Here is a 26,488-nt window from a genome sequence, read left to right as displayed (position 1 = left end):
CTGTAAACTCCTTTTGACACACATACATTTCAGCATAGCAATATGCTGATTAAACATCTGAACTATTGACAGGTGTGTTTTCGGCAAATTCAAAAATTTTACCCTGACCTACTTTCATAATTGTCACAGCAGGGTCAGGACAACCTATAATATTGTTCTGGGCATTAAAAAGGTATAAAAGTGAAAATTTCACCTTGACCTATATAGTTTTTCAAGATCAGGGTTGTGATCTCATTTTCATCCCCTTGCCTCCCTGAATATAATGCCTTCTGTTTCGTCTTTCTATCTTATCCGGTTCCTGAGATATGTGCAAAAAAAAATGTACAAAAGTTGAAATTTCACTTTGACCTACTTTTCTCAAGATCAAGGTCATCATACCATTTTCATCCCCTTTTGTCGACAGAGTATTGCTTGTTGATTTAAATACCAGAAGGATCTGCGAAGCTGTTTCAGAAAATATGGCAGGACCTCCAATGTCTGTAACAAATACAAACCACGGGTAATAACAGCAGCCCAGCATATCGACATCCTGCTTCACCAACACCATCATCTGAGACCAGCCGCCCAGAAAGCTGATGTAGGACTTGGTTTTCAAAGCCAAAGTCTGTCTGCACATTTTGTCCGAACAGCATCTCAGCAATGCTCCTGTCCATGCTCACCATCCCACCTGGGGACTCACTTCTATTAGCTTTTTTTCATGAGTCCTGTTTGTAATGTCTATTGGATGGCAGGCAATGTGTACAATAGTATACAGGTTCCTTGTTGTAGCCGTGGGATAACCCCACGGCTAGGACTAAGGGCAACAGACACAAACATTTCACTGATGATACTCTGACTGTACAGAGTCACTGTGATGAGACCTGGAGGGTCAGTGTTGTGTCATTTATCTGACACAATCACTTTGTGCTGCAGCCTGTTGATAAAACGCCTCATGTTGTAAGAATCTACATATAATTCCTGGAAGCTGAAAATATCCAATATATTGCAGTACCCGCATAATTATTCTTTATTGCATGAGGATTTACAAGGCATTACACATATTGCTTAAATGTGATCTTAATGTGATTCACCAATTAGATGGATGGATTAACGTGCCAAATGTGTAGCTTTGATCAAAGCTGCTCTTAAAATCTTTATAATGGAGAAATGTTTCTCTCATTTGTATAAAAAAAAAAGCGCGAAATCATAAATATGAACTGGAAATAAAGCAAAACTAAGTGTAGTGTCCATATATGCAAGAAAACAGTGAGAGTGGTTGGAGGATAAGCCTTATTTTAATCAACTGCTGAACTTGACTTGCATGTCTGTGCCTAAACAAAGACATAATGCCTCCTGATTTAACACAACCAAACCTATGCAAAGCAGTGCGTCTCTTCAGATGGCCAAGGAGCAGCTCTAAATATAACCTGGGTTGTACTCTGTCCCCTTCTGCATCTCATAACCACACACACGCACGCACGCACACACATACACACTCACAATGATGCACTTCCACTGCTCTGCTCTTTAATATCAGTTTACCTTTATATAAAATATAAAAGGCTTAAAATGTGGCTGATCCTTACCCTGAAACATTGCATACATTGTGAAATATGTCGGAAATAGGGCCTGGATATGCAGGTGTGTGTGTGCGTGTCTGTAGAAAATGAGATCACCACACAGGAGATAGTTCAAAGGTAGCCACAAAGGGCAGAGGGCTCGGCAGATAGCAGTGTTTCTTGTTGTGAGGCCATGAAATGAAAAACAGACAAAGAGATAAACATGCAAATTACTGTAGCAAAAAGATAGAGATGAAAAGAGACAAAATGGGAAATAAAATTCAGCTGTTTGCATCAAAGCTGTTCTTTCTTGTCAGTGTAACAGCGCTTTAAAAAGACCAGAGAGGATGGCAACAAACAAAGGTACATCCACTGATGTAGATGAGATAAAGCAACAGATGCAGGATTGGTTTGTGTGGGTTCACGGTTCCGACTGAGGACAGAGGCTTCTAACAATCTCAGGACTGCAGTCAGATATAATTTCATGTCTGGAGAAGCAGTTCATCTTAGGATAATTTCTTGAAAGGCCATGTTATGAAATCTATTAAATGAAAATAATGCACAAGTTTTCTGCATAGCGCTGTGATTACAGTCTGGAATTACTCTAACTTTCATGTCAGAAGAAGCTAAGAACATTACACCTGAATAATGGTTGTTGAATTTACATAACTGTGTCAAATGAAAAGATAACTGAAAACAGCTGCTTGCTATTCCAGTCATTTTTTTCTGTGAACGCATAACTCATTGAGACACATATCAGCATTGTTTAATATAGGCTGTGGAAATCACTGAAGCAACGAATGCAGGAACTAATATGTCACAGCCTGTTTGACATACCTGCCACGCGACAGAAATGGAGCTGCGGCGCCATAGGATGCTTAATAAGTCTTGTTGCGTACATTTATGACCATTTTGGACAATTTGCGATTACTGGATAACTGTGTAATTTAAAATAAATTGTGAAGTATTATGCATGAGCAACTTAATCTGTCTTTGTTATCTGACCGATAAGACTATGAATCTTGTCCAGAAGGGTTTTCTACAAAATGAGATTTATTGGTTAGCTGGATGTGTTGAGCTAGAGGCCAGAGTTTTCAATGGCTATGTCACCATGGTAACCGATGCTGCAGACCTGACCTGGTATGAAGGAGGTTATGTTTAGATTACAATCAGCTATAGACAGACTGTCCTTTCACTAATTCTTGTCCTGACGACACTCTGTTAATGATGCAGATTCTCAGCTAATGGAAAAACACGCATTTAAACTTGATGAGTCATACATTATTAATGTTACCACACAAAACTGGATGCAGCGCCTTATTTGCCCCTGAGATCTGAGCTCATCTTCAGGTGACGCAGGATAACATTTCCCTCCCTCAGTATATCATCCATACAAATATGGATGATATACTGTATGGATATGGATAAGTAATGACCCACTTATAACAACATGATCCAAAGTCATCTGCTGTGAAGGTGATGTTTTAATTCTCGGTAATGGTTTGCTGCCAATGTTGTATTGCGCATAACAGAAGGCCTATTAGCAGCTTTAATCGCATAATGTGTTCATCACAGATATTATTAAATCAATAAAAGCAATTTAACTTTGCAGAAACTCAAGTGAGTTCTGCATACACTTCTTTATGGGAGAGTAACAACTAAAAAGAACTCGGGCAAATTTAAAGTTATAGTCTATAAGGTGCAGTAATACACAAAATAATATATCAATATGGTAATAATGTCAACAGAGACATTATTGGGATTACATGATGCCGGAAGCATAGAAGGATATTGTGAATACTGTTCAAACAGCTCCATGTGAACAAAGTCACTGCACATTGATGGGATTAGAAAGATTCATGGTTTATATTTGTTTGACACTATAAAAGTTTATTCTAACATTCATTCATTCATCTTCTCGAAGACGAGATATTCGTAGCGATGTCTTCTTCACCTGCTTATCCCAGTCGTCAGTCATGGGTTACACTGGATCCTATCCAAGCTGACTACAGGTGGGAAGCAGGGTACACACTGGACAATGCGCCAGTTCCAGGAATGTTTTTTCTAACATATCAAACAAAAAGCCCACCATAGGGAGGCAAGTCATTTTGATGTAGGTATGAGTAAAAGCTTTTATATGTGCGCAATCTTCATGCCGTAGCTGCTCTGTTCGTGTAACAAGTCTTTTCTATTTTACTTCTCATTACAGAAGCATCAAAACAAATATATTCAAGGAACATCGTGTGCATCATCCTTGCCCACCATAAGAAGCACCAAGGGTGTTACAAGTCTATAAGAGTGTGGGAAAAGATAATACAGATATAAGGTGGTTTAATATCAGTATGGGAAGAGTTCATAAACGTTTAACTTGGGTGAAATGAGTAGATTATAGTCTGCCAAAATATGTCCAATCCACCAAGGCACCGGATTGTTCTCTTCATGAATGCATTGAGCCAGCAGAAATTCACTGACCGCATTATTATCACTGCAAAAAACATCTGTGTTCATATTAGGTGTTAGTGTTCACAGCGGAAACAAATAATTCCTTGAATTACAGCATTTCAAGTCACGTTCTCATTGCTCCTTTCACATTAGCTGAAACACAAAGGCAGTGGAAGGGTTCACTGATATCCTCCTGGTTAATCTTGGACTTCTGGCAAAATTCACGATGAGAAAAGTTTGTAATACAAACACTCCTTCAATATGTGTCAACACAGGTGCTCTTCAAGAAGGCTCTTGACCCCTGAGCTCTAAACAGGGGCCGCTCAGTGGCAGAAAAGCGTACCATGGCCCACGGTGAAAAGTGAAATAAACTTAAACCACATATGTCAAAGTCAAGGTCCAGTCAGCCTGCGAATGAATTATCTACGGCCCCCTGGATGATATTTAATTACTATTAGAACTGGCCCGCAGGCCACAGCCACCTGCTGGTCTTTTGTACGCACCAACTCTTCAGTCCCTACAATGCAACGGTAGCCCATAAAGTCACTGCAGCACGCGGGCCTCGGTTTCATTCTTGTGTCGGTGTTGGGGCAAAGGTTAACTTTCAGTTACCCCCCCCCCCATAAACGGCTAAACAGAAAGTGTTGTTGAAAAAAGTTCTCACTAGAAATAACTGACAGAGCCATAAAAAAAAATTTACTTTATTCATTTAGTAATATACACATAATAGGCTATGTGCAATTATTTCAATACGTTTGTAATAAACACGGAGCCAGTCCGGCCCTCGACTTGAAGCAAATTTGGGTTTTTTTGGCCCTCTTGAGTATTTGACTTTGACACCCCTGGTTTAATTTTAAACAAACGGGTCCAAACATCCGGAGATGATAAACCAAATGAGAAAGCCCAAACCTCAACCCCCCCCGCTACGAACAAGAGCTGAACGGTAAACGCCGTTTAGTTGATGTAGGTACAAATCACCCAGCTGTATTACATGGTCAACTAAATGATGATTTGATATACCCCGCTGCACAGCGACAGCAGGCCAGAGCCTTGAAACAAGACTCCACCGGAAAGTAACCAGTTGACAACAGACAGATCGCTCCCACTGCAGATACCATCTAGAAGGGCGATAACCCATAGACCTGTATATTTCCACAACATTAGCTCCGCTCTAATATTTCATCACAAACGTCAAGCTGTGGGCAGCTTCTCTAGTCACAATGGTGACTGTGTCAGAATATTCAACATTAACCCCGCACCCAATAGTCTGATATGCAATATCACTGTTAGCCCTGAAAATATTTAATTTCATCAGTTGGTTAATTAATTTCTGGATGTGTTTATTATTAATGTGGTCCTCAAAATTAAAAATCTAAAAATATTCCATTTTCTATTTTAGACAACTAAGAGAGTTATGGATATCTGAGCTAAAACTTTCACTTTTTTTTTTCAAAAGGAACAAAATTATTTGGGTATCATAATTGGAGCTTCCTCCAATTACCCAAATAATGGTGATTTAAAACTGGTGAAACTGGTGAAACTGTCCATTTGTTTGCACGTAGTCCAGTTTGCCAGCTTTGCAGGATGAACGGATTCACACCTTATAATATCGAGCTCACAAACACAATAAACTGCCCTCCGTCTATTCTTAGTAAAGGGGCATTTGCTGGTGCTGAAAATTAAATGTCACTCTTGTTACAGAAATGCCACTCTCCAGTTTATCACTTCACAGGTATTTTCAAGTACAGTGACTCAGAGGTTTGCTGTCTCTGCTGGAGGACTTGACCCTCATTCTATAGAAGCTTTAGATTAATAATTGATGGCTAAACAGATATTATAAAGCGGGGACCATTCTCACCCTGGATAGCTGCAGCTTAACCAATCACCTTTATCTCGATATGGCGGTGAATTATTTATTTAACACACCCAGGTACTGATTTCGGCCGAGAGGACGAGCCAGTTAGTTTTCCAAATGGCGCAATAAATCCGGTCATCTGACTTGGTTGTTTTCTGAGTTATGAGCATCATTGGTGTTTTTAATCTATCTTCTTCTTTCATAGCATTTTAATTTTATCTCCTCCTGAGTCAGAGGTGTGTCATCATTGAGGACGAATGACAACAACAGCCTTCCAGACAGCACAAGAGGGGTTTAGGCCGACAAACTGGCAATAATGCCAAGTAAGGCAAAAACATGTTGTGCTGTCAATGTCGACACACCCAACACCTTGACCTGACTCATCACCTATCTCTGTTTTTAAAGCAGAGGAAAACTGTCAGAATCTGATTGAAGATAAGGTCAAGGTCCAGCTCTTTTTTTTGTAATGGCACCGGACACAAAGAGGTTGTTTTTAGACACAATATTCATTGGTTTGCTTTGGACAGAATTATATCAGTGAGTTATCTCAACTCCCTTTGTTCCTTGGTCGGTGAACCCTCTCTCTCCCTGTCTGTCACTTCCCCCGTCTGTCTGAATACGGGCCAAGCAATGCCCACAGAGCCACATCAGGACATTGATTATTCTGATTGGAGGTCGACTGGACGAGGGGTGCAGTTGATTAATAATTTAAAATCCTCTGACTGGATCTGTTAATTAATAACCTCTGTTCCCATTATATTGAGAAGGTCGCACATAAATCAGCCTGGCTGAGAAATCCACAGGCACTGGTAGAGGTGCATAAAAATCTCCATGCCGGTGCCAGTTTCCTAAATTTAGACCAGTTCCTTGTTCAGGGGGCAATGTTGCTAAAAACGTGTTTGACCCCAACTCATTGTGTGACCAAGGCTTCAACAGGCAAAAAGTACATTTGCTCTTTAAATATGGTGTGGGCACTAGGCATGAAAAGGACATTTGTGTTGGCTATGCACCACATTGCAGTGGACAGAAGACAGAGCACTCAGTGGTGTGTGTGTGTGTGTGTGTGTGTGTGTGTGTGTGTGTGTGTGTGTGTGTGTGTGTGTGTGTGTGTGTGTGTGTGTGTGTGTGTTTGTCATTCTCTCTGACGCTGTCAAGGAAAGCGCTTCTAAATAACTGAGAGCCAAAAAATGAACAAGGGAGTGAGTGTCAGTCTGTTGGATGGTTCAGAACAGTTTATACTTTAGTAACTAGTTCTTGGGTTCCTATGTTTTCAGAATTCTTCAATTAATTTTAATAAATTTTAAAAAAAATCAACTTAGAATGTCATCACTGACTGTAACAATGAGGAACATAAAACTGGATTCATCCGGATCATTCATTTGATGTCTTCCACACCGCTATCTGGGCAAACATGATTGAAGAGTACAACTTTGGGAAGCTCAAATGTTTCCATATTAGATGAGGACGTCTCACGTTTGATGCATGGTGAGCCTCAATATGGCAGGTTGATAGGAAAATACACCTTAACTGATGTTAGAGGTTTGTGTTGATGTGTGGAAATGCATCTATCCATAAAGGGTTTGTGTTTTTGGACCTCCTCGCTATTCCACACTTTTCTCCTCAATTCTCTCCCTTTTGCTTCACAAAAAGAGAATTGTTTTCAAATACACATCCGTTTCTTTTCCCAGGCTGTGTTCTCCTAATAAAAGATATTTTAACTAGCATTGTTTATTCCTTATCGACCAGCATCCTGGACGATCCAATGCTAAGAACTGGTGATTATGGACGATGTAAGATGCATGGAGAACAGATCCCTCGGCGCAGGTACTGGGCCATGCATCTACACACTCTTAAGTACACACAGGGAAACACACTGTCTGATTTCCACTGGGTGGACAGCGATGTAAATTACATGTCTGGGCTTTCTTACCTCGAAGCAGATGTTTGTTAAGAGTCTGAACACCTGATCTTACCACTGACCTGGTAACTGAAATAACTCCCTCACAGAGAAAACCCAACAAATCCATAGAAGCAGCTATCAGACCATCTTAAAGGGACAGGATATTAACCCAGGGTATTATTTAAAAAACATAATTAAATACACGTTTTTGGGGCATTATTATTCTTCTATGATCAATGGGGACCTTGGACAAACACAATATATCATAAGTTACGATGCGCTCCCTCGCAGCGGAAGTGATGCAATCATAGACATCGGGGTGAATCCATATCAGCATCATACGTATATATATACGGCAAGCGACAACATTACAAGCCAACATTATCACAATTATTTATCAAGAAATCATCTCAAATGAAGATGTATCACTTCATTGATATTGTGCTGCAGTAGCTGCCCTGACCGATGAAGTGACGGGTGCGGTCGATGACGCGTGACCCCACGTGACGGTACTTAAAATCTCGAGTGCAGATTTTAAGGTGGCCTGACACCAGGGATAATGCCAGACATCTGGTAAAAAAAATTATTTTTATTTTTTCATCATGATAAACAAAATATATATTACTTTAAAATGAGTTTACTGGCACTTTAACAACTTATTACTCCTTATTGTAGAAGTAAAATTCATAATAGGTCAATTTTTAATCTAAAACGTTACCAGGTTTCTTTTCCTTCTTTTATTTGTAAAAAAAAAATAAAAATGCTGTATCACTTCATCCCAATATTGTAGTACTGGTCTGCTGTTCTGCACACTAACGTGTGCCTTACCTGCCAAAACAAACCGCATGTGAGCATTTTATTGACTCATTACATTTTTAAAACAGTAACACACACACGCTGCCTCTGCATGTTTTTCTGGCAGGAAAAGGCAATGTAGGGCTCCTAAGGAGGGCCCAGATGGAGTGCTTATGTAGAAAAAAAATGGTGCACAGGATGATTAGCAATATTAACAGTGGGTTGATTAATATCACAGAATGTGTTTGGCCAATCACACACAAATGGGATTTTAATTCTCTGTTATGATCGCTCCATACTGATAAAGCTCAGCATAGACTCACAGGCAGGATGAGTTCATCTTTCATTTTATTATTGGTTGCTCTGTCCCATGGGGTGTGTTTAGTTTTATTAAGTGTGTCCGATCACAAGTGGTCACTTGAGACGGAAGAGATGCAGTATAACATAATGCCAGGTGTGAATTCACACAGTACAGTATAGGAGCTGTCTGCTTGAGAGATTGTTTTCCATCTAAATGCAGGGTGTGAACAAGTCCAACAACAGTGAGAAGAAATGACAAATCAGTTTTCACTCAGGTCAGCAAACGTCAATTTCTCATGTCAGCTGCACACGAAAGGGAGTCGATGTCTCTCATAGGGTATAGGAAATCTATCAAGTTATCAAGTGTAAATGTGATAGTTGATGATGGGTTTGTGCAGCACTGCATGATGCACAAATGCTAACGTAGCTCACTAAATATTTGGAGTCAGTTTTTACCTTGGCACTGGAATCCTTGTTTTCCAAATCCCCTGTGAAAACAAAGAAGCCACAGTTAGTTAGTTGTTCACCCTCCCTTTCTCACTCCCAATCAGTACATTAACTGACACACGCAGCTATTCATACCAGGAACATGGTATTGTTTAATGTATATTACAGCTTTTTATGTTTATCTGCTCCAAACCAAAAAACTAACAATGTTTGAGGAGGTGGGTGACGTCCGTTAGCTCAAACAATACCGTCTGAGCACACGCCTACACCAAGACCAAGCCATCCTACACATTCTGTTAGATTGACTGACCTTTGAACCCGGCTTGAAAGACACCAGTACAGCAGTGTCTGTGCAATTATGGAAAATAAAAATGAATTTCTGAATCCGTTCTTTTGTCTGGATCTGGACCAGCATTTAATGAGTTCCCTCTTTTCTGATCCTGTCTGCTCCATCCAAGTTTCCTGGAAAAGCAACTGAGCCACTTTGATGCAATTTCTGCCAGTAAACTAACCCAACCACTTTGGAAATACGACCTCCCATTGGTAGAGGAAATAAGCGCAGTGTATTAACAAGAAACTGGTGACATCACATGCATCATTATAAATGGTAACGATCAAATATATTGTAATAAGTAGTATACGCTGAAGATGTACTCCCAGTAAAATTGTTCTTTTTACTCCATTAGAAAAAAGGAAATCATCACATTTACTGTAAGGTCTATTTTATCTACAGTATCAGTTAAGAAATTACATATCGACGTATGCAGACAAAAAAAAACAATTCCAAAAACCGACCTTGCGATTTTGAGAATCCAGTCAAAATCACTCAAAATTGCAATGCTAAAATAGACTAAACAATTACAATATGTTCCGCACTATAAGGCGCACTGGACTATAAGGCGCACCTTCAATGAATGGCCTATTTAAAACCTTTTCATATAAAAGGCACACTGGATTATAAGATGCATCTGATTATAAGGCAATGAATTGCCTATTTCAAAACTTTTTTCACAGATAAAACCCACTTAATTATAAGGTGCACTGTCGGTTTTTGAGGAAATCAAAGGCTTTTAGGTGCACCTCATAGTGCGGAAAATACTGTATAACTATTAATCCCTACAGCAGACGCTGATATTTCAAGATGTGCTTCCAACTTCGAGGCAACAGTCAAAGGAAGGTCTTCTCTTGTTTAAATGACGCCCACAGCAAAAATAAACAAGGTTCACAGAGAGGCCTGTGTGTGTTTGGTATGGAAGAACTGGACCGTCCTGCAGAGGAACCCCATCCAACACTCTGGGGATGAATCGAAGTGCAGCCTGTAAATAAGGCCATTAGTGTCTGTCTCACTGTAATCTTCTTGGGCTGAATGACAGGAAATACTTGGAGCTACATTGCATAATACAAAAAAAAACAAAAAACAACTTCCCCAGGATTGTGAAAGTTGAAGTAACTGCAGAAAAAAAAGCACCTATGGATTTGAAATACATCATTCAAATCACATTTGTTTGACCACTTATTTTTAGCCACATATAGTCTATGTGTGCTGCTGCTGTCAGATGGCTGATGCCATTCTAACCCCACTGTTGCGACGAAAATAACTGACACGTATGAGCATGTAAACATTTGGGTGTATGTACAGACATGCATACTGTTCATACGCACTTGAACTTTGTCAGAATATTTGAAAGATTATTTGTTGCTGGTGCAAAAAAAAACTAAATAAACTAAAAACTAAAATTGCAATCCAAAAGTAAATAATAGTGGAAATTACACAATACAAAGAAAAGCAACAAGTGGCTGCCTTCTCCTATCATGTTGCGCTGGTGTCTTGCTAAGGAGTGTTTGGTGGAGCGAGTCATGCTGTTGAAACTGTCAAGGCTTTTAGCCCGGAGCGATGAAGGGCCTGAGATTCGATTCCCACATGCACAGCAGAGGACTGTAAACACAGACGCAGCATTAACTACCTGAAAGATCCTGCTCTCACAGGTGAAAACTTTTAGAATTGCAGACAGAATATTAAATCAGATAAACACTAAGGTTTATTCATTCATTCATGAAGTTTCAACATGAGTCACCAAAATTAAGGCTCACTATAGGGTGGGTACACAACTCCTGGGTGTTGAATCTGAACTCCATGAGAATTTGCAGACATTTCTGCATGGTGTTGACTCATGGTGCGAATAAACTGCACAATTTCACTAAACCAACATGAACCTATGGACGAACCCTTTGGCAATAACAAACTTGATGATCTCGGCACGAGAACAACCAAGACTGGAATTGCTTGATGACTTGCCAAGGAAGGGCAAGATCAGTCACTGTAGTAACATAACAACAAGAACCGTGATCTTTAACTGCGGAAGCAGCTGTCATTTATTGAGCTGATCAGGCTGTCAGATTTCTTTGAATAATGTCTTTCCTGGAAAGTCTGAGTATCTCCTGTGTTGTACTTTAACTGTAACCACCATGCAATTACAGTAAACAAAAAAATCACAACCCTTTGCGCAAACGACCACAAGTATTTTCCGCATTATAAGGCGCACCTTCAGTGAATGGTCTATTTTAAAACTTGTTTTCATATATAAGGCGCACTGGACTATAAGGCACACCTTCAATGAATGGCCTATCTAAAAAAAAAAAACCTCTTTCATATAAAATTTTCATATAAAATTAAACCTTTTCCATATATAATAGGCAGACTGGATTATAAGGCGCAGTGACGGGCTTTGAGAAAATTAAAAGATTTCAGGTGCGCCTTATAGTGCGGAAAATACTGTAATTCATTGGAAAGCTTCACCACTAACGCGCAAACAAACAACTCCTCCCTGAAGGAGCAGCTTGGACTCGGTGAATCGGGATCCCCGGAGGAGAAAGCAGCAGGACGCACATGTCGAGTCGCTTCACTGCTGAGGAAGTCTGGGGCTCGACGGCAGCATTGGAGGGGAAAGTTGGTCTGAAGTTGTGTTACATCATCGAGCGGAGTGTGTGTGTGTGTGTGTGTGTGTGTGTGTGTGTGTGTGTGTGTGTGTGTGTGTGTGTGTGTGCGTGCCGAAAGTTATCCAAAACGCAACAGGCAGCAGTCGGGGTGGGTGAGTGGGTGGTGTGGGTGTCGTGTCGCGGCGTGGGTGGGAGAGGGGAGGCTTACCAGATGAAGTCGGTGCAGTGGCTGCAGAAAGTCGGCTGCCTGAAGAACCTGGCGATGAATTTATGGTTCTTGATTTCGTGGATGTTCTTTTGCCTCAATGCACCTTTGCGAGCGAACCTATTGGCGACGTCCTCGTTGGACGACTCGTTCAAACTTACATCAGCCATGTCCGTCTCGAACAAGTCGGGCTTACAGTAAGCTCAGCGTGGGGTCGTCGAAGTGTTTCCGTCCGGGTGGTGGAGGCAGCGGAGTGCGGGGCGGCGGTCTTCACCGGAGACACTGCGCGTACTGAGAGGGCTTTCCCTGCCTGTCGATACCAACGGGTTACTCCACTGACAGCCCCAGCACGCCATCTAGTTAGACACAGTCACATGACGCTACATCCGGTGATCGCCTTCAAAGTAAAAGCCTCCTTTCTGCAGCATCCTCTTGCGCAATTACCTCCAAATATTAGGAGGAATAGTTAAAAACACTGTTTACTAAAGGAGGAAGCTATTACATTTTTCTTACTGATATATTAAGCCATAGTTATGGTATTTTTTTTGGTTTTACATGAAAGGGGTATTTACAAGATTCTGCATCCAGCGTTATGGATTATAACTAATTTGTTTAGACCACAATTTACTGACACCACATATACCGGTATGTGTTTGTGCAAGTGTGTGTGTGCGTGTGCGTGTGCGAGTGCGTGTGTGTGTGCGTGTGTGTGTCATCCATCGGTTAATTATGCATCCATTAGGTACGATGAACAACTGCTTCACATGTGGATTAAAACTCACACACAGACTCATGTGGTCTAGTGAATTGAAGTCAAATTAGGCCTGAAGTTATATTCTGTCATTACTACAATATAACTTCTAGTAATTAAGTTACTAGACGTTATATTAACATGGCCTAGTTATATGAAGATGCACACACAGTTTGCAGTGCAATTAGTAGCACAACTTACCACATGGTTCCACAAGGACCATAAAATTGAAACAGAGGCTCTATAAAACAGCCTTAATATTTGAATATTTGAATTATATTCATTCATCTTCCGAACCGCACAGCAGGGCAATTGGAATTTCATCCAAGATCAGTTTATACACTGGTGATAGGTGAGTTTTTATAATTGGATTTTAATTTTAAAGTTCTCAATCAAAACCTTGAAAAACGGCCTGCAGTGTCCTCGGTGAATCTGTTTTTTCATTCAGCCTTTAATCGCAGCCACAAAGAGATTCATGAGACAGTTGTTAAGTTGATACATGAAAGTAAGGCCCATCAGAAAGAAACAATGCTTTGTGCATATTTAATCTTCAAACTTTTGATGTTATATTTACAGGTTCAGCTCTACATGGTGATTTGAAGTACCAAAAGGATCTTGGTGTTTTTAGAGGATATTATCAAAGCATGTGGTGCTATTTTAGTCAATCTAAACCCCAAAACAGCAAATGTTTCTTATTGTTTGTGAAAGTAAGTTACTGTTTTATACAGAAATTGCGGATCAACTTGTCAGAAGTGAACAAACTTCCTGTCCGGGTCTGTCTATCTTTGTGCAACTTGACAAATACTTCTCTCCGCTTCCTCCTTCTTACTCCGGCTGATGTCATGCAACAGGACCACATCGGGAGGGACAGGCCGTCGCTGCCTTCACTAAGATCTGAGACAAGGGCGACACCGTGCGGAAGTTTCGCGCATTACACATCTTTAGCGACCTAAAAAAAATCCTTTCCTGATGATTAGTTCAGCACCTCACAGTCAAAATGACCGTAGATAGATGTTATTTAGCTGTAATAAAAACAAACGTCTTTATTATTACAATTTTTTTTATAGTATTAATGAAAATTTCTATTATTACTCTTTTTAAATTTGTATTTTACAAGAATTTTTGAATATGGATTGTTTTCTTTAATAATTAGTTTTGAGGATGTAAATAATAATAAGATATGTCTGTCTGTCAATAATAATAATGATCATTATTTTGTAAATAAAAATAAGAAATATATTGTAGTGTAGTTATGAATATGTTTGTTTTTTTGTCTTTTGCTGGATTATTTTGGATTATTTTTCTCATAGGGATGAAGACTTCCCCATGCCTTGTTGGCTAGCTCTAAAAATAAAAATCCAGTCATTACCTCACCCCCATTCTGATGAAAATTTGGGAAATCTCTTGATTTATTAAACATTCTGGTGTATTGAGTGATATGTCATTCACCTAAACAACTAAGGAAGATGGAAATTTAAAAAAAAAAAACATCTAACAATCAATACATCTCAAGATGTTGTTCATTCAAACCTATGCATTCATAACTCAAGGTGTGCATATATGTTCTTTTCATTTTGTAATTTTGCATAGGACTGAGTAGATAATGACAGAACTGATATCATTGCATGATTGGCAGAGTCAAATATCACAGTGGGTTAAATAAACCAGGTTTGCTATTTCATGAAATCAGATACTTTGGGATTAAAACCCATTTAAAATATTCAACAGATGGACAACTTGTGTTTCGAGTTGTTGCAATATGCGCTGCACATGATTCTATCTGTTGCTGGCTCTTTTACAAAATCAAGGTTATCCATCAACTTTGGTTAAATATGCTGGAGCTAAGACCTTTGTGCCCAGTCCATAAGAGCTTACAGTAGCAACTTCCTGGATCAGGCTATCAGGGGCATGTTTGCTCAAAAACTGTTATTTTAGCCCCTTCCATACGCAGTAGCAGCAGCTGCAGCACAATAAAAAGACATTGCTGAGGAGGAGATGGTTCCGATTTGGGCTTTGTTACTCTTTAGCCAACTGGCTCTATACACACCTGTGTCATCCAAGAAAGGTAAAATACAACACAATAATGACTTCATTTGTATCTGAGCAAAAAGGAAGAAACTGCATTTCAGGTCATGTGGGACAACTATACCTGCTTCACTTGTTAACAGTTTTACCACCGGACTGATATTATTGCATCAAATGTCTACACTGTTCTGCAACATCATAATCCGCACAGGGTTATGTCCTGTTGCCCTGAAAAGCTAGATTTATAATTATAATTTAGCAGGTTCTATGGTGTGGCGATTATCAAGTCTGCTTTACAAGCAGAAGGTCCTGGGTTTGAGCCCCAGTGGAACCACTCTTCTTCTTCATCACTCTATCTGACACTCTTTTTACCTCCAGGACATTCCTAACAAACTCCTCCTTCAAGATAACTCCTACTCCAGTTCTCTTCCTATCTACACCATGATAGAACAACTTGAAACTGCTCCTAAACTTCTTGCCTTGCTACCTTTCCACCTGGTCTCCTGGACACACAGTATGTCTACCTTCCTTCTCTGCATCATGTCAACCAACTCTCTACCTTTTCCTGTTATAGTTCCAACATTCAACGTCCCTACTCTCAGTCCTATACTCTTGGCGTTCCTCTTCTCTCTCTTCCTACGAACACACTTTCCTCCTCTCTTTCTTCGACTCCAGTGGAACCACTAGTATTTGTGAATTTCCCAGTTTGGGATCATTAACTAACTGAAATAAGAATGTAAATATTCTTTTCATGAATTTTTCCACCTTATATTTTTTGAATATTTCTACTCTAACCAGTATGTGGCCGACCAATCGCTGACGGGATTGATGACTTGATCCTAAAACGTGTCTATGAGATTGGAGAAGAGGTCACCCTCACATGTGCCCTAGGCTACTTGCCGTCAACAACAACACCACGAAGAATCACCTGCACCTCCACAGGAGACTGGACACAATCGGACCTGACGTGTTCCCGTAGGTTTAATAGGAAGCTAAAGCTCTCCCATCACCACCAGAGAAATAACTCCTCATTGCAGTGTGTGGTTCGTTCTCCACGGTGACTAGTCTCAGATGTTTCTCCTGCTTGCGATGGGGTCCAAAGGTCATTTCATTTGCTTTCGTTAAGAGTACAGTAAATCAACCACGAGACAACCACAAAATTTGTGCACTAAATTTTTTCAAAAAATCCAATAAAAGAACAATTTCCTAAATGAAATAAAATTCAATTAGCATGCAAAGACAGAGTTTCTCTTTTACAATACATGAGCATGTAAGAGAAGTCATCAAAAGGTGAGTTTTGTTGTGTACAAATCAAAATCTGTTAGACATTTAAAATGAGGGGTTTCTAATGTAAATCCCTTATATATAACAAATAAAGGTCATTTGTAAAACAGTCAGTAGGAAATGTTTCTTGTTTTCTGCTGTCAATCATCTCAACAATTATTTAGAATTGTCCTCCTTATAAGATTATGTTCAGTTCTGCACCATCTTTTTTACAGCTAAGATGTGTCCAATCCCCAAACAACTGCAGCCAACAGCAATGGGGAGGACAGAAGCTCCATTAAACAGTGTGCTCAACTACTCATGTGATGATGGGTAAGAGTCCTTTTACATTTTCAAACAAATCACGAGGTGAGTTCACAGGAACACAGAATGATCTATTATTTTCCAGGTACGTCATGCTGGGAGCCAATGAGAGCAGGTGTTTACATGATAGTACCTGGAGCAATCCACCACCACTCTGCAAAGGTATTGGAGAAATACGATTGTTGTACAAATATGAACAGAAACATCATTCACAGCATAATAATTTCAATTTTTATTGTAAAATTTATGGGTAGTTTTTTTTTTTATTAAGATAAAATTTTGAGGGCCTGTTTATATTTATTATTCTAGGTAGTATGCAGAATAAATCTTTTGTATTTCACAAAATGTATAATATATTTAGGTGTTTATTTTTTCCAATACAGTTTATTTTTTCTAACATAGTTTCTAATATAATATACGTGCAAAGACTTGTGGTAGGGGAAATACAAAATGCTCATCCCACTTTTTCAATAGTGTCAACATTTTACACTCATTTTCTAAGTACGATGGTGGGATCTTTATACAATAATACTTTTCCAGAAATTAGATGACTTAAAAATACAGTATGTTGCTTCATTTACAGTATGGCAATTCAATGTAATATATCAAAATGGAACATTAGCCTTAATTGTGATACATAATGTATCACCAAATTCAAAGTGGTCTAATTTTTAGACTTAGTCATGGAAGATAACACATGCCATGGCAATATAACTCCATTGCAATTTTCCCTTTATAGCCGTAAATTGTCCTCTGCCCAAGCCTCCTGTTGATGGAAGAATTGTGCACAATAAGCCTGTAATTGGAACCAACGTTATATATGGGCAAAGCTGGACATATGAATGTAACCCACCTAAAGCACCAAGTTATGAGCGGGGATCCTGCATGGCTGATGGAAGAGCAAGCGAGCCACCGACGTGCCGAGGTACAGAGAAGAAAAATGTGCCATCCACGCTGTCCCCTTATCTCAGCCTTTATAATACCATCACATTTTTCTCACATGTTGTTGATTGTGCTAGAGGTGAGCTGCTCCATCCCAACCGGCATACCGAACGGTTTCATCACCTTTGCTGTGATAAGGCAGCATGGCTACAAGGAGAAGGTGAAGTACGCGTGCAATGAGCACTATGTTCTGGATGGTCAGGCTGAGATGGAATGCCAAAACACCGGAAACTGGTCTTCTAAACCAGTTTGCAGGGGTGAGTGCTGGTAAAATCGGATCTTGGGGCTGTGTCTAGATTTGCTTTATCAGCTGTCAATTAAATAAGACAAAATGTGAAGCTATTTTCTTTCTATTACTATATTGCAAGAGACTGTGACGACAGATCGTGCTCCCAACAGCACTGCTTTCATTTCAAATCTGTACTGATGTTGTAAATTCAATGAGAGGGTTTGCAGGGTCAGATAAAATGACACTCTGAGCAGCTCTGCTTCTCCACCCAGCTCCCTGCAAAGTTGGCATCAAAAGAGGTCGTATCTTCTACAATGCCAAGAAGCTCTGGATTGGAGACCTAAAACCCAACAGAGTCCTACACGGAGAACATGTTGTGTTCTATTGTTTGAACAGAGATGACAGGTGTGGCTACCCTGTGGCCAGTACCTGTAATGATGGGAACCTCCCCATCCCAGAATGCTTTGAAGGTGAGTTTCTGTCAGCTCCATAAACCACCCACTTCCACCTATGGAGGATTTGCATTTAGCGCGGTAACTACAGGGTTAACTTTAGGTGTTCTATATAAAGGTGAAGAAGGATATAGTAAATAATTATATAAATGTTTTAATAGCAATAGATGGTTAAAAACATAAGTTAATGTTTGACGTTGACCTTTCCTTCGTTCTCAATTTTGTTTTTTAAATATTCATCATTTAGGATCTCAGTCAAAGCAATCACATTTATATAGCTGTCTTTAAATTGAAATTATTTTTAACATTAAATAGCAATGATTGTGTTCAGACGGCCTCCAGATAGGAAATGTCCATTATGTTTTCATGCAGTCATGTATTTTATGGTAATTGCAATATACTGTATGTCACTTTGCTTTATCTTCTATTAGAGCCTGGCAAGTTGGACTACACCCTGAGGGCCAAATCCCTCCCATCGGAAATTGAAATGTGTGCTGTTTCACCTCCTGCAAGCCCCACAAGCTCTGCAAGACCTGCATAACCCTGCATAGAATGACCAAGAACACCAGTTACAAAGAAAGATTATCTAGTCATGAATAATGCAATTTTAATCATATGCTACAACGCTGGAATAACTATTGATTAAGTATTGAAAATCTGTTTTCATTAACAATGCAAAATTATGGTAGTTTTGAATCTGTTATTACATGTGTTTCATTCCATGTATGTTATATTCATCACATCATCTTTTTATCCAAGAACTTAAGCTTCCTGCTTACGACCACCTTAGAAATGAATCGTCACTAATCATGTTAGAGGCATCAGAAAGTCAATGCTGCTAAAAGTACATGTACTCGACATTCAGTTTAACAAAAGCCTTAAACTGTCATGAGAACTAATGACTAGCAAGTCACAGAATGAATCAAAATATGGAACTGAGAGGGGGAGGGAGAGAAAGAAAAAACTTCATAAATAAACTGAAAAGGGTGCCAAATCTGGTTTCCAATCATCACTTAGGGTGAGAACTGACAACACCACAGCAATTAGTACTCAGCAGCAGCAATAAAGACGGAAATAAAAGGAGCCCAACAGTCACGATAGCTTCACACTCTGAGAATGAATGTCACCTTGTTAATAAAGTGCTTCATTTCAAATTCCACTTGGGAGTAGAAAGGATTTGATAAGACTATAAAGAGCATTACCAGAGGGAAATAAATGTGGAAATACTGGATTGAAACACAGAATGTGTGCATTACAACATTATGTTACAACCGTACATAACAACGGGATCCTATGAACCGTGTGGAAAAGAAAAACAGGAGTAAGTTCCTTTTTCTCAAGTTTCATTGTATTTTGGATTTACCATTTATGAGCACATTTAAAGAGTCAAGTTCAGCACAATATAAATTAGTGGGGGGAGGTTTCCCCGAAATGTAACAAAAACTACTATTTTTATTGACTTCTGCAGTCAGATAAGTGTCTTTCGTACTTTGTAGAGACACGATGGCTGCTGCGACATGAAATGGAGATGAGACCCAGACAACAGCTTCCGGCAGGACTCCTGTGGAATCTTCGTCTATTCCTCAGGGACAAAGGCCTCCATTTTTGAAAATAATTCTATAGATTATTAACTGCAACCACCTGCTTCAAATCTGACAATAGATTTTATATGATATTCAAATCTGTCGACTGTGATCGTCAGTCTAGAGTTCAGAACAAGCCTTGGTGGACTTTGAGGACTTGGTGGAGGATCATTGTCTATTTTTGGAACGTCAAATGAAGCCCAAGCTTCAGCATCCTGACAGATGGTGAGATGTTTTATTTCAGGATTTCCTGGAAAGATTAAATCCATCTTACCCTCTACACACAGCGTGTTTCTAGTGCTCAAGGAAACAATAGACTATTTGGTTCCTTGAAATGCTAAACCTTACTCCTCATCCACATGTTAAATTAGTCATTCAATTTAATTTCTTTACTTAGTTATTAGGCTGGCATCACAAACTGTGTGTCAAGCCTTTATGCTAAAAAAAAAAAAGAAGAAAAAAAATCTGCTTTGTGGTAAGACTGAAGGTTTGGGTTTAAAATGCCCCAAATTAATCTTGTTACGTTTTACTTTCTCCGACGAGTGATAAATGTATTCTTCCATTTGGGACTGGCATTTCAGGAAGGGCATTTGTCAGTCTTCACACACACACACACACACACGATAAACTGGAATTTCTGTGATTGCTGCAATATTATATTCTAGTTTCATTAATTTTTCACCTTAAATACATAAAGGCTATTGGTTATTTCCAGCCACAACACGATGGTGCCACAGCAGAAGGGGGAGGGAGGATCACAAGACCAAAGTGAACTAAAAAGATAAATTGTGCAAGAGAAGATAGACAAGACCAAATCTATTACAGCAGCTTGTGTGTGTGTGTGTGTGTGTGTGTGTGTGTGTGTGTGTGTGTGTGTGTGTGTGTGTGTGTGTGTGTGTGTGTGTGTGTGTGTGTGTGTGTGTGTGTGTGTGTGTGTGTGTGTGTGTGTGTGTGTGTGTGTGTGTGTGTTTCTACAGCGCTGTTTGAAAACATTACAATGGAAACAAGTGAAAGTCCACTGCCTGAGTGTTTCACTTCCAGTAAAATGTGATTTTAAAAAAAAAAATGGAGAAAGTGAAACAGCCTGATCAGTAGCTAACAGGACAGTTTCCTTATTTTACCCCCAAAGGAACGATAGTTAAAGAGGTGATAGAGGTTCAACATTTTAACTGGAGATCAGAGTAAATAATTTACACATTCGAGGATGAAATACAGGCTGACTGGATTTCTGCCGTGCCTTTTTGTGTATTTTTTGACTGTGACAGACGGACAAAACGGTATTGAATTTCAGTTAATTTTTGCTGGCATTCATTTGAATAGTTATGGCTTAAAATGTGTCTGTTCATAGATATTATTTTGTGTTCTCGTCTTAAATGCCAAATAATCTCTATTTCTCACAAGACATGTTTTAGTATTTCAGACTAAACAATGTTGTTTTTGATATGGGCAGTTATTAACTTTGGTTGCTGCTTGAAATGCTTGCTTTTTTTTATACATTGCTATTCCAATATAAAGTTGAAAAATTTTGTTCCCTGACTGTATGCAAGTGTCATTTCCTTGTCTTATGTCGGCGATGTTACTACTTTAAATGCTTAATAATAATGTGGAACAGGATTTACTTTGTTTCAGCAAAAGTCCGATACAACAGTGGATTGAATTTCATTCAGTTTAATGATAATTCAATGTTGTTGTATACATGTGTGGTATTCTTCTGAAGAATTAAAGGGAGTAGGTACTTTTCTTAAAGAAAAATAAATAAATACAATGACGTACAACTTGTACAGCATAATTCAAGAGGCTCAAACATTCCAATTTGATTTGAAAATACTGTATTCACAGTAATGTTTTAGTATTGCTTTTAAGATGTCCTGAGACGGGTGCCTGTGTGTACATGTGAGAATTTATAATCTCTGCATACATTTTTGAGAAATACCTTCCAATTACAAACATACAGTATTTAGTTATGCAGAGATTTACTTTTAGATAATAATCTTTATTATTTGGTGAACTATTACTGTACTTTATTTCCTCGGATGACAAAGGTGTTCATGAGCCTGTCATACTACTGAGACGAGTTTGATAATTGGGAAGAGGAATGCAAATTTATTGGAATACTTGAACATATCAACTATAATCATTGAACACATTTTTCCTGTCAGTGTGTCACAGGCCAGTGTTGGCTGATACCATTTATCTGGATGGGCTCCAGAGGTACTTTAACCTGGGTGCAGAGTTAGCGTTGAACTGCAAACAGGGATACACCCCTGTGTTGGGCCCCCGTACGATTGTCTGCACCACCCGGGGGGAGTGGACAAAGACCAAGTTATTGTGCATATGTGGGTATCTATCATTCAAGTGAAAACTTGTGACATATCTATAATTAAATGCTGCATTACAGGCTTAAACATGACCCTTTTCAAGTTGATTTTTATGAATTGTTTTTTGTTTTTTTTATGACCTGCAATAATGAAAAACTTTTGATGTATTGTGGAAGAATTTTGATGACGCTTCATATTATATGTATGATAAAATCTATAAAGTAATCCGAAATAAAGACCAAATTATTCCTACTCTGCTCTTTTTAGTTAAATAACAGAATATATTTGGTGCTATCTGGATAACTAGACCCCACCTCTGCAATGTTGTATATGACTGCTGTAGACTATGAATGTGTTCTTCTATGTATGCATTGAAAAACTACTAAATAGTAACACTTCGCTTTGACATATGTTCTCTGCACTACATTTCTTCCTGCAGCAAAACGTTGTCCTTTTCCTGGTCCTTTATATAATGGGGAACTGTACTATGAAGATACTGTGTACCAGAGCACCATCAACTATACTTGTCATGAAGGGTAAAATATTTTTTCCAATGTTTTTTACTGACTTAATTAAATGGAAAATTTGTCTCTCAGTCATTCTGCTGTCTACAATACACTGAGGTTAAAATTTATATATTTCATGTCTATATAATGTAATTGTTTTACTTATTAAAACAATGCATTTGATATCTCACATATTCACACAGTTCACTTATAAATGAAAATGTTGTATCAGAGCCATATTCTATAAAAATTTATCTAAACATGAATACAATTACAAGCCCTGATAAACAAATATTATTGACTGACAATGAAAGAGAGCCATATGCATGTTGGGGTAACAGCTTTTCTTTAAGCAGTTGATCTTTAACTCTATATTATAGTCTCATTGGCATATATTTGTATGCATTGTGGTTATGGTTAAGGGTTAAGTACATAATTTGAGTTTGTGAGCCAAGCTAAACAAAACTTTGAGTATTCAAGCATCAGAATATAACAAACACAACTATATCCAGGAATCATGCTGCCAAATCTCATTTTTAATTGTACATGATGTGAACAAACAAAGTTGATCATAATTTTGACTTTCCTCTGGTTCATCAATATCCAGTTGTTTTTAAAATCAATAAACATGAACTGGCTAGATGATATGTCTTCCATGCAGGTACATTCTGACTGGAGCCAGCACCTCTGAGTGCCTTGCGAATGGAACATGGAACACACCAGTACCGGTGTGCAAGCGTAGGTGATCCACTGGTCTGTTGATACAGAATGTTTAAATTTATAGGAGTCATGGATAATACTCACTGATGTATAATTGCAAATAAAATATTCAACAAGGCTGAATCAAAGAGTGCAGTCGGTAAGTTATTAAGCAATATACGGTATTGAAGAAAAACGTACTGTTAAACAGTAATCGTGGAATATAGTCAAAATAGATTTAGATGGATAGATTGTAATTCTAAATTCTAAGGGCAGGCTTGAGGTGGAGGTTTGTTTTCTCTGAGTTCTGTACAGTCGTTTATTTTTTAGTCATTGCCATAGAAAAATTGAGTTTCTGTCATAATATATGCCATGTTTTCCACATTTCCAAGTGCACAAATTTGTTATCTGAAATGGACGACAAGTATACTGTAGGGTCATGATGAATTTGCCTAAGTGTAAAATCTGTATAAGCTATGCAAAATTATACCAGGGTTTACATAAACAGAACATACATGTGTTACATGCTAAAATACATGAATTTACGTATGCAGTACGGTCTCTTCTCTTTTAGCTGTGGAATGTGATCTCGCGCCAATCCCACAGTTTGGGATGATAATTTATAACAAGAGGGTCAGAGGGAACACCGTCCCTTATGGTGTCCAAGGGACTTACATGTGCAAGGCTCCATATGTAGTCATTGGTGAAGCAAGAGCAAAGTGCACTTCCAACGGTACCTGGACGAAGACACCTAAATGTCAAGGTATGAAGGTCAGAAAGTCAGCTGCTGCTGTGATTATACCAAGAGTAACTTTTGTCAGATGGCAAGAAGTATTTCATGATTTCACAAGATCAAAAGAGAAATCTCTGAATGAGAGATGTGTGGAGAAAAAAATGAGGTCATGATTGCTGGTTGGTTTTGTTTAATGCTCACAGTTTGTCTGATGATCTTTGCCATCGCCTAGAAAAATTACCCAGTAATTAGCAATAATAATAATAAACAGATAGTATACTCCAAAATTATCAGATGGATTTTTTTTTTTATTGTAGTGGTGACCTGCCCTCCACCGGAGAACATTGACAGAGGCTACATGTCGAGCAACGACCAGAGAACCTATTACTACATGGAAACCATTACTTATGGTTGCGATGGACACTTTGAGATTGAAGGAAGTCAACAGATTGTTTGCCAGGAAAACGGGAACTGGTCTGAAAAGCCATCCTGCAAGGGTAGGGCTACAGCTAATCATTATACATTTGACTTATTTTGATGATAGGTGTTTTCCTTAAATGACCTTGTGGTGATAAGGTTTATGAGGAAACAAGAAACATGCTCCATTTGTTCATATTTTCCCAAGTCTGATTTGTGTCCTCATGTTCCCAATATGTTCCAGACTCTGTGCTAATCGGCCCAATCCCCATAAAAATCTAAATGATCAGACAAACCTCTCCAAATAAGATATTTTAAAAATTACTCACTCACATGTGTTTCTAGTAGTAGTTTGATGTATCAGTATATCAATATTTTTCTACTCCTTGTGACTTTTAGCTCCTTGCAGTGTTGACATACAAAGAGGAAGGATATTGTACAAAGAAAGACCAATCTGGATTGAAGACTTCAACCCTAACAGAGTCCTGCACAGAGACATCGTCTCAGTATACTGTATGAACAAGGCCAGGAACTGCAGTTATGCAGTGCAGACGCAATGCTTTGATGGAAAACTCCCAATCCCTGAATGCTATGAAGGTAAGGAGTATTTAACAGAAAGCATGACGTATGATGTATGTTGGGGTGTTTACTTTACTTTACATTGTTGATTCGAATCAAAGTTGTCTTTGTGTTCAGTCAAATTTGGCTTGGACTCTTTGTCCTGTTTCTGTCATGGAGAAGGACACGGTGTACAGTAGTTGCCTGAATTTCATCAGTGGTGATTGTTCTTGGTCTTCCTTTCCTTCTTCCTATTTCCCTTTCTCCTCATTCACCACCTCACATACAAACTGCCTCTCTATATGTCCCTGTCCATTGTAGATAAAAGCACATGTACAACCTGTGCTCTCTGAACTGACTTTCATCCTGCCCAATTGGTGTGATCACATCATTAGAAATGTGTGTTTCATTTTGGGTTATGTGTAAAAGATGACAGCTGTGTTGGAGTTGTGTTCATATTTTGCTGCCAGTGTTTATAGTTTTGCAACTCTAGTGTATCACAGTGTGAAATGTATTTAAGGTTTTGCCAAAAAGAGCAGAAGGCTTTTGAAAATTAAAGTCAAAGTTGCTCGAACAGTGTTTGAGGTTTAGCCAAAACAGTGTTTGATATAAAAAATTAGTCTAGTCCACTAAAACTGCAGAAAATGGGGTTTTAGCAATTGTGAAAAAGTGTAATATACTTTAGCCAGATTAGCCAGATCTGTGCTTGTATCAGGAACTATACATAAGAAATGAAGAGGAGACGGAGCTTCATCATTCTAACATGCTCTATGTACCTGTGCGTCTCTCTTCTCCAGAGCCCAGCCTTATTAATTATAAGCTTTTCTCCAGTTCACTTCCGTCAGAAACTGAACAATGCTGAAACGTCAAAGGATCCATTTACTGATGATGATGATGATGATGATGATGATGATGATGATGATGATGATGATAAAACCACTGCAAGTGGTGGAAGTCTGATGTCCTTTGTACTATTAAAGAATACGGTTCAAATTCAGTTGTCTTTTTGTTGTATGTAACACAAATTTTACATTTTAAGACCTGGTTTTATCTGACTCAGATATACTGACCTTCTACTAGTAAGTGTGAGTATGATTCTCCTGCTTTCTTCAAATTTTTTATTCATTCATTCATTTTCTTAGCCTCTTGTTTCGCTTATTGATGGTCAAGGGTATTGCTGTCCCAGCTGACTTACGGGCGAGAAGCAGGGGACACTCCTAGCACTACGCCAGTAAAAATAAAATAATACATCTATTAGCTAGCAATGCT

General features: G+C 38.8%; 3 protein-coding genes across 4 annotated transcripts in view; 2 read left to right on the top strand and 1 right to left on the bottom strand.

Moving 5' to 3' along the window:
- Nucleotides 1-12,744, bottom strand: part of prkcaa (protein kinase C, alpha, a) — a 121,049-nt gene extending 108,305 nt beyond the window's left edge. For both annotated transcript variants that reach the window (XR_011036857.1, XM_068320822.1), the window contains exons 1-2: nt 12,423-12,744; nt 9,287-9,318 (exon numbers count right to left, since the gene is read on the bottom strand). Coding sequence is in view for 1 of the 2 variants with exons in the window: in XM_068320822.1 (XP_068176923.1) it covers nt 9,287-9,318; nt 12,423-12,589 (199 nt within the window). In the remaining variant the exon portion in view is untranslated. The remainder of the gene's footprint in view (nt 1-9,286; nt 9,319-12,422) is intronic.
- Nucleotides 12,745-15,061: 2,317 nt separating this feature from the next.
- Nucleotides 15,062-19,642, top strand: LOC137600472 (beta-2-glycoprotein 1-like). Its single transcript, XM_068322125.1, has 8 exons — nt 15,062-15,235; nt 15,994-16,170; nt 16,695-16,791; nt 16,868-16,944; nt 17,522-17,707; nt 17,802-17,981; nt 18,226-18,423; nt 18,837-19,642. Exons 1-8 carry the CDS (start codon nt 15,166-15,168, stop codon nt 18,944-18,946), a joined length of 1,095 nt encoding a protein of 364 aa, XP_068178226.1. The 5' UTR covers nt 15,062-15,165; the 3' UTR covers nt 18,947-19,642.
- A 1,348-nt stretch (nt 19,643-20,990) lies between these two features.
- LOC137600420 (beta-2-glycoprotein 1-like) lies at nt 20,991-26,216 on the top strand. Its single transcript, XM_068322037.1, has 8 exons — nt 20,991-21,265; nt 22,148-22,324; nt 22,746-22,842; nt 23,474-23,550; nt 24,086-24,274; nt 24,562-24,741; nt 25,061-25,258; nt 26,017-26,216. Exons 1-8 carry the CDS (start codon nt 21,193-21,195, stop codon nt 26,079-26,081), a joined length of 1,056 nt encoding a protein of 351 aa, XP_068178138.1. The 5' UTR covers nt 20,991-21,192; the 3' UTR covers nt 26,082-26,216.
- Nucleotides 26,217-26,488: the final 272 nt, after the last annotated feature.

This window comes from Antennarius striatus, chromosome 8, assembly GCF_040054535.1.
Source record: "Antennarius striatus isolate MH-2024 chromosome 8, ASM4005453v1, whole genome shotgun sequence".
NCBI classification, from domain to species: domain Eukaryota; kingdom Metazoa; phylum Chordata; class Actinopteri; order Lophiiformes; family Antennariidae; genus Antennarius; species Antennarius striatus.
This window is presented reverse-complemented; position numbering and strand designations above follow the sequence as displayed.